Genomic DNA, 9006 nt, shown 5'->3' on the forward strand with positions numbered 1-9006 from the left:
TGCTCCATGAGATGTTCGTTTCCTCAGAAAGTTGGTCAATGGTCTTTCGACGATCTTCATCAATTGCATGTTTGATTTTGGCAATGTTTTCATCATTTCTTCCTGTCGAAGGACGCCCGGGGCGTGGCATGTCTTCTGTTGACATGTTGCCAGATTTGAAACGGGAAAACCACTCGTAGACCTGTGATTTCCCCAAAGCATCATCATTAAAGGCTTGCCGAAGCATCCCAACAGTCTCGGCTGCAGTTTTCCCTAACAGAAAGCAAAATTTCACGCACACTCTTTGTTCCTTCTGGTCGGCCATCTCACTAATCGCCAAAGGGTTGAAACAGGAACGCACACAACAGAACACCACAGACAAACCACTTAACTCAGACTGACGCCAGCTCACTAACAGTCGCGGGAGACCCCCAGCTAACACCACCTAGCAGCACAACTCGTAACTACGAAGCATGCGCGGGCAACAGGCCGGTTCCGGTTATTTTTGGGTCCCCCTTCGTAAGTGTCTAATGTTTTGTTTGCTTGTTGACATGTTTTATATTCGGTGCTGGTGGCACATTTATGAATATTTTGAATCGCAAATGTATATTGTAACGTGTTTTGTTACTTGAGATGCCGTTCAGATTGTTAACTGGTTTATTTAACGACCTACAAGTCTCAGCTACAATTAATTACAACAATATTATGGGTTTCCACACTTTACAAACCCTACACTCAAATCTCTTCACTCTGTCCTCAGTAATCTACACGTATTCACAGTACGGGAGCTGTATAAGTGTCACTGTATTACACACTCCCAATTACATGATTACACGCATGTCCATTTCTTCTTTCCGCGACTGCTGCTATACTCCAACTGCTTCGTAGGCTGCTACACTTTTAACTGTCTTCGGCGGCCTCTACACATTAACTCGCTTCGTAGGCTGCTGCCTTGAGAACTGTCTTCGGCGGCTGTGTAGTTCCCTTATAAACCATCAGCCGGACAACGGGAAACGCCTCGCTTCCTAGTTGGCTAGTTGCCGTGTTTGCCGATAGCCTAGCAACGCTGTTGGGAGTTGTTTACGGCTACGTAGCAACTGCGGCGTCCCGTGTTACATAATGGGTACCGCTGTTTACTCGCTTTGCCTAGCAACCGCTGTTTACTCACTTTGCATAGTGACCAGCGTGCTTGGACTTGGCTCACTTCGGCTCCGCTCGGCATATCACCACTGGCGGGTGGGGGGGGATGATGACCTGCCTATTACCGTAGCGCAACAGGTCACAATATGTATGTATGTAGCTGAATGCTGTGATCAGATTTGTAACACACTGCTTTGTGTGCAGTATGTCCTGTCCCAGGGACTAGCTATCCTGTCTTAAGGTTTTTGTAATTTTCCTCAGCTTTTCCAGGTGAATGCTGCGATGGTGCCCTCGGATACAATAAAACCATCTCCTTCCAAATCTCCCACTTATCTGTCTTCCAATCTCATTTGACGCCACAACTTGCAGCAAATGAGGCATAAAATGTCCTGGAAAAGAGTGCTGAGTTTATACTGTCATTGAGAAGTGACTGAATTAACCGCTAAATATATAAAAGTGCAGCACAGGAGGAAAAAAAAAAGACTTTCGTTTCATAAACATTTTGATCTGTGTTTCATTTCCTTCAATTTTCATTTTTAGAAGGATGGCCCATCTACTGGTCAGAAACGGCACACTCCCATCACTTTCAGCTCGGATTCATCTGGTAACAAACATCCTAAAACTGATAAATCACAAAGGGAGATCTATCAACCTCCTAGTGGAAAATACAGCAACAAAGTGTCTAGTTATGGTAAGAGCTTTCTGCATGTGATTAAACTTATCATATGAGCACTGTTTCTATGAGAATTCTGCCTGTAGAGAGTTTGTACGGTTGAAAGTAGCGTTATTCTTGACTGTTATTGAATCAACATGTGCAAAATATGTGTACAATTATGCCTGCCATTTACTAGTCTCACTGAGAAAAGGGGATGTTTAACTAAAGAAAGAGATGTAATGAAAGAGTAATTAATAATTAATAATTTTCTCCTTTAACAGTTCCATCACAGCAGCGTGGAAGAGGTCGAGGAAGAGGAAGAAGTTTTCGAGGTGGAAGAGGTTGGAGACGTAGTTACTGAATATGCCCATCTTACATATAACATCCTCAAGAGTATTACTTGTTTTATTTAATTGCATCATTACCATAATGGCGTTTATTTAGAATTATTAACTGCCCTGCATTTCCTGGAAGTAGAAACAGCTTGATATATGCTTTCATTTCACTGAACAGTATGAAATGTTACAATGCTGAACTAAAATCAAACTCATAGATGAAATACTGATTCCACTGACAAATGAACAAATGTAATTACTCATCAGTGGACACTTATATGTCAGTGATATGCCTGGTATTATACCAAAGTCCACAGCAAGCTGAAAGTTGTCTGTAATATGGTCTGATTGATGGAAGTGACACTGTATCAAATGAGTTTTCTGAGAAAGTGAAAAATTCTTCACCTATAAAACACGGTACAAGAAGTGTCATCTGATGTACTATGAAGAAAATGACACATAGAAAAGATGGTTTGTGTTTCCTGCCAAGTGAAATGTACAAGCGTATTGCATCTGATGTGACTCCTGAAACTTTCTTTATTGGACTAAGTACCATGTAATTTGAGTGTGTGTTTGTGTGTGTGCACAGTCAGACCTGATCCCACATTCCTTTCTTCACTTATTTCTTTCCTTACATGAATTCCCTGTTATAATAATATCAGTCTTAAGTAAATGTATCTTCTTTTCAGGAAAATGTTCAGTGTTTTTTCATATTCGGCACTGAGTACAGTTTTAAACTTCACATTAAAAATGATGAAGAATAGGATAGTATAAAAGTCTACATTCTGCAGTTATACAGCAGGGTATTATTCATCAATTTATATTATAATATATTTTAATCAGACAGTGGATCTAGGGTGGCTGCTTGTTTTGGATCCCAAATATCAGGTTTTTATAGGACTTAACTTAGATGAATGCTGATTTGGCCTTACATTTTGAGATCAAATATTTGTTAAGAGTACAGTCTTCTGGGTTTAACAGCATGTTGTTCAGAGAGAGCCCGACATTTCAGAAGAACTTAGTTTGCTGCCTGGTTTTGTTGGTTTCGCACTAATCGTAACCCTGAAGATGAAGGCAATATGTTCCTCTGAAACATCAGCCTATCTCTGAACTGCTTGGTGTTACAACCCAGAAGATTACTCTTCACAGACACTGTCGTGAGAACTTCAAATCCAACACTTTCGTTAACTGCTCTGAATGAAAATCTTGCATGAAGAACTCTTGTGACTGGTAACTTACTGACTGCAGTACTGTTTTTGTTTTTGTTCTCTTAATAATTAATTAGAGTTAGGTGTTGGGATGGGATATGTGACCTTTTAAAACTGTGGTAATGGCTTTATCTAAAATCATATAATTTCCCTTAAGTAAATTTGAATGAGGCAGAATATCCATGACTTCAGTTACTACTTTTATAACTCGTGCATTTTCGTTTGTACATTACTTACCTCAAGTACTCATATTTACTTGTGTAAGACTTACGCATGGCATTCTTTTATAGTGTTCTGTTTTCACATCTGCACAATGGCCACCCTACGTGTTAAAGACATGAGGATTTTGGTTCTCATTGTAGAAGGGTGTGTAATGTTCATATTCTTGTCATTTGGACAGCTTTGAATTTCTGATAAATGTTTTTCTTCTATTACAGATCAAGAACAAGTCATTAGAAAATGGTTGTAATTCTATGATATCAAAAGTTATTGAAAATAATTTTTTTCAATGTTCGGATATCTCAAAATATTAACATTTTTTTGTAATGTGAGTGAATTTTTAAATTATAAAATAGAAGAAGGCTGGTATTATATGAGGTGCATTTAGAGAAATCAGGAAAGATCACAGAAATTTTTGTGGGGGTTAAAAAAGTCTGATGTGGTAGTTTCAGACAAATCTCAGCAATATAAAATGTGTATAGTTGGAAGATTGAGTTCCATGTTGATAGAATTTTGACATTTGCAGGTGGTCATTTGAGTGGGTGTTCAGTATATGTGTGATCTTGTACAACACAGATATACATTGTTTTGATATTAATCCATACTCATTAATGATTTTTCATGTATGTAATACCAGCAAGGGCAACCATTCTTTGTCTAGATTTTTTAAATAGTTACTGAAATTGTTATATATTGTGACATTCTTACACCTGTTGGCCAGCTATATTATTATTATGCATAATGATCCCTTCATAAATTAAAAATGTTGCCCATGAATGAAGCAGAAATGTAGACTGCTTTCTACTATTAAAACTAGTTCTGATTATGTAGAAGCCAAATTATGAGACTGAACACATGACAGATGAATTTTATATGCCAGTCTTTTAGGGATGCATATACTCAGATATGCACAGTGGAGTGTTGAGTTATTTTGTTCGTTTTTGTTGTGTTTGACAGGAAAAACGAAAACACACACACATATATAATTTATATATCAGGTTTGCAGTTTATATTTGGTATGTTAGGTGTTCTTATTATATGCCCTCAAATTATTATAGGTGGTAACATTGAAAACACTTTGTGCACATTTATAAGTTACTGCCTTATAATGGCATCATTTCCATTTTATATGGGTCTCTTGTTGCAAACTCTCCATTTCCTTTCTTCCCACAATCCTTCATTTTCAGTTTCTTGCAAGCTTTTTGCTTTTTTTTTGTCTTCCACTGCCTGATAGTATCAAATAGTCCCCTTCAGAATCATTATTATAGGGAAAAACATGTTGATTTGTATAAGATCACATATGCTGAATGCTGATAATTGATGTTTTATTGAATATTTGTGTTTGTGATTGAAATGATTCATGACAACTTTCTCAAGGTGATTTTCACTTACTCTTGCAGCTCATTTGAGGCTATTTGAAAATTTATTGTGGATGTTTTATTTCTGTAGTGTCTCTGCATGAAGGGTGAGAAGATTCTTTCATTTCTTCGTCATGAATGTTCAACATTTTATGTATATTTCTAGGATGATCATATAAACTGCTGAATGAATGTTACCTGAAATTTCTTTTGTTACAGAATTCTATGGATGGTTGGAGTTGTGGTTCTATCACTAGTGATTTTCAGTTGACTCCTTGTCTTTGTCATGATTTCATTTTTAATTTCAGGTGCTCAAGTGTCCAGGTGGTGAATTTGTGTTAAATGCTTTGCAGTACTTAATGCATGTTCTGTTTCAGATTGTAATACCATGTCAACAGAAGTGGCAGCTGCAATAATTATTCTTTATATGCAAATTCAGTTTGAATTTCTAGATTGCTCTTACAGTTGGATCATTTGCAGCTGAACTGTTTATTTGTAAGGTGAGTTAATGAAGTTAATGAAGGTGATTCCCTTTTCCTGTCCTCTCCTGCAACTTTCATTGCCTAGGAAACAACATATTTGTATTATGGAAGTTGATATATATTAAACATTGTGACATTTGTGTATCAGAGTAGTAAATAAAAATATTCACTATAGAGGTGTACTGATATTTAGTTACTGTGTTGTGTGTCATGCGTAGCACCAGAAACCTGCATTTTTATTCTGTACCTTTTAAAGAAGTGATTGTGTATGGTTGGTTTCTTGTGAGATCGTGTTTAAAAAATGGTCAAGAAGTGGCTATCTTTCAGTGTCTGAAATGCCCTTGAGGTTGTGTCATCAGATTGTCACTAGATCATTACATCCTTAAGCGTTTAGGAGTTTAAGAATCTTATTTTCAACTTGCAATGGGAATGGCAGTCACCGCTGTAAAGAGATCTTGAACACACAGGACTTCCTTTTAAGTTGCTTGAGGTATGATGTACCCCCAAAGATGTTTAGACATAGTGCATACTGCTGCTTTGAAAATTTGGCACAGTTCAGATATTTGGGAACAACGATAACAGATCAAAACCTGATTCAGGAGGAACTTGAGAGGAGATTGAACTCTGGTAATGCTTGCTGCTGTTCAGTCCAGAACCTTTTGCCCTCTCATCTGCTGTCCAAAAACAAAAATTAGAATATACAGAACTATAATTTTGCCTGTGGTTCTGTATGGGTGTGAAACTTGGTCTCTGACATTAAAGGAGGAACATAGACTGAGGGTGTTTGAGGAGAATATTTGGACCGAAGAGGGATGAAGTGACAGGAGGTTGGAGAAAACTGCATAATGAGGAGCTTCATAACTTTTACTCTTCTCAAAGTATAATTACAATGATCCAAGTCAAGGAGGATGAGGTGGGCAGGTCATATAGCACGAATGGGGGAGAGGAGGAATGTGTATAGGATATTGGTGGGAGAGCCAGAAGGAAAGAACCAAGGTGTAGGTGGGTAGACAATATTAGAATGGATCTTAGAGATATCAGATGGGATGGTATGGATTGATCTGGCTCAGGATAGGGACCAGTGGAGGGCTCTTGTGAACATGGTAATGAACCTTCGGGTTCAATAAAATGCTGGGAAATTCTTGAGTAGCTGCAGAATTCGTGGTTTCTCCAGAAGGGCTCAGCTCCATGAGTAAGTAAGTAAGTATACTGCTTTCAGTGAATAATTTTACATACTTTATGGCACTGGCATAGGTAAAAGGTCTGCGGCAGACGGAGACTGCAATGTCAGCAGATGTATTAAATAGTTTTATGTTGGGATCATTAAGAAATAATCATGCTGCCAAATGCAAACAGTATTTTATTACATTTTATTTATAAGATGATATTACAATGCATCTACAATTTCACACATTAGCCGATCCAGAGCATTACAGGATTCACTAGCCGATTCATCCTGATTAGCAGTGTCCATGCAGTCAAATAACTCTGTTGGAATTAGGAGTTTAGAATCAGTTTCAGAAGGATCTGGCAACATTTGCAAAGCTTGCTGTAAGATTTCCATTACCTGAAAAAGAAATTTATTCACTGAAATTGAAGGAAAATATTTTCCAACGGAGAATTATTACCTTAAAATCTTTTTGCCTTCTCACATATGTAACATGAATTGTAAAGAATACTATCAAGCTGTGTTCCTATGATAACCAAAAAGCAACAACCAAATCAAATCTTCTGACCTTAATAGAATCAGATTCAATGATAGAAAAATGTGAGCTTAGAATGATCATATAAGGTCTAGTATCTTAAAATAAACCTTACATTCTAGTACAGACTGTCACTATAATGAAAAGATGTTTTTTGATTAGCTATCAGTATTGCAAACTTTAGAATCACAGTTTTTATTCTACAAAATGGTTTCCTCCTTGTATGGTTTGTGTAGGTACCTTCATTTAATTAATACAAGGTTTTAATGCCTAATTCTTTTAATTTTTTTAAGTTGAAACTTTTTGTACTAATGCCATTATGCTGATTAGTTGTAATTATGAATCTGGGTCCATATTATCAAGACACCCATTTTTATTCATTGGCAAGTTTTTAATGTTCTATGATGAACATTTACAGTGTAAACATTATGCTTACCTTGTCTAAATGTTTTTGGAAACGTTGAGCTGTCTCTATCCTTTGTCTACGCTGAAGTTCCATCATTACTCTCAGAGTTTCTCTGGCTTGATGTGGACGAAATTCATTGAGTAGGTGATGGATATGAATGAACAAAAGACTAAGGTCCTCGACTTTCTCAGCTCGACGAGGAGAGTCTGGACACTGAACAAGTAAGTCCAGCAAATCAAGAAAATTGACAAGCAAGGAATGATTCAACTTTCGGAGCTCACGTCGACGATCAAAATGCTGGGGATACAATCGTTTGATGCCCTGAAATCAAATGCATAATTACAGGATCTGATATTCCCATTGTCAGAATTTATACATTTCTAAAATACTGTTAAAGGTTTGAAAGTTGCACTGAAGAATTGTCTTCCGCCTCTCTAAATACACCTTGAAAATAATTAGGTTTTATAATATGAAAATTCCCAAGAATTCTTCTCTTGTGCTTGATAATGTTTAACCTCACAATGAACATGCCCCGTAGTAACAAAGATTTGGCAGTTTAATTCAGTATGGTTATCATACCTGGCTTTCAAGTGGCCTTATTATTGTGTCATCAGCATTAAACGTATTTCCGAACATTGAATATGTATCATGAATTACTGGTGGGGGTCTTGGTGCCCTACCCCTCCTAATATTCTCATCTGTATAATGATTAATATATTGTACGGGAGGCAGAGGTAATGAGCTGACTTGAGCTGTTTCCGATGATGCCATTCTCCACAGGTACTTTGTATACGGTGTCCTTACAAGTGTAACTTCTAAAGCTCTCTCACACGTCCTGAAACTCTGTCTTCGGCTTACATTACAGCCACAGAACACTTTCACTAATATCACTAAGAGCCCCGGGCAACTCTGTGTAATTCGATGTAATTGTCTGACTATGAGGCTACCGTAACGTCACGAATGCATTATGCTGCCATCTATTGTAGTGCTCAAGCTATTGCTGCTCAGTCAGTAAAAGGGTTAGCTACTATCCACTGACAGGCCTATGCGCGCTAGGCCTCCCGAATGCTGAGTTCACAGAACAGCAATGAATAATTCTGCCACCCTGATTTACATTTACGTTTATTTTCATTTCATCGATCCAATCCTTTCCCAGCATGGCTGAATATAAAAATGTCACATATTACAAATTCATCATACATCTTAGGTCCAATAGGGTACATATAAATCAGGCCTCATGCAGACAGCACAAGTTGTCAAGACAATATACATAAGTTGTGGAAACACTATTGTCACATTCGACCCTGAATAGAATATTTAATCTCTTGTACTGTAGCTGTTCTTAGTACATTTTTAGAAATGCATCTAACTTTACTCATGTATCAGAAGAAAATTTCTCAGAAATAAGCATTTCATTTACATCAATCCAGTATACCCTTTCTAAAATGCACTGGACATTGTGGCCTATAATATACATAGAAGAACATATTCATAAGGGTTTATGATGGCTGAAGTTGGGTA

General features: G+C 37.3%; 2 protein-coding genes across 2 annotated transcripts in view; one reads left to right on the forward strand and one right to left on the reverse strand.

Annotated features, from left to right (window-relative positions):
- The window catches only part of LOC111874869 (apoptosis inhibitor 5), a 24184-nt gene extending 18620 nt beyond the window's left edge, over positions 1-5564 (forward strand). The window contains exons 9-10 of the mRNA XM_023870722.2: positions 1660-1810; positions 2056-5564. Of these exons, the coding sequence (XP_023726490.1) occupies positions 1660-1810; positions 2056-2135 (231 nt within the window). The 3' untranslated portion in view covers positions 2136-5564. The remainder of the gene's footprint in view (positions 1-1659; positions 1811-2055) is intronic.
- Positions 5565-6713: 1149 nt separating this feature from the next.
- Positions 6714-8438, reverse strand: LOC111874872 (mediator of RNA polymerase II transcription subunit 7). Its single transcript, XM_023870726.2, has 3 exons — positions 8065-8438; positions 7516-7806; positions 6714-6943 (listed from the first exon to the last, which is right to left on the reverse strand). The coding sequence occupies exons 1-3, from the start codon at positions 8254-8256 to the stop codon at positions 6764-6766; spliced, it is 663 nt and encodes a 220-aa protein (XP_023726494.1). The 5' UTR covers positions 8257-8438; the 3' UTR covers positions 6714-6763.
- Between the last annotated feature and the right edge of the window lie 568 nt (positions 8439-9006).

This window comes from Cryptotermes secundus, unplaced genomic scaffold, assembly GCF_002891405.2.
Source record: "Cryptotermes secundus unplaced genomic scaffold, Csec_1.0 scaffold160, whole genome shotgun sequence".
Classification (NCBI taxonomy): Eukaryota; Metazoa; Arthropoda; class Insecta; order Blattodea; family Kalotermitidae; genus Cryptotermes; species Cryptotermes secundus.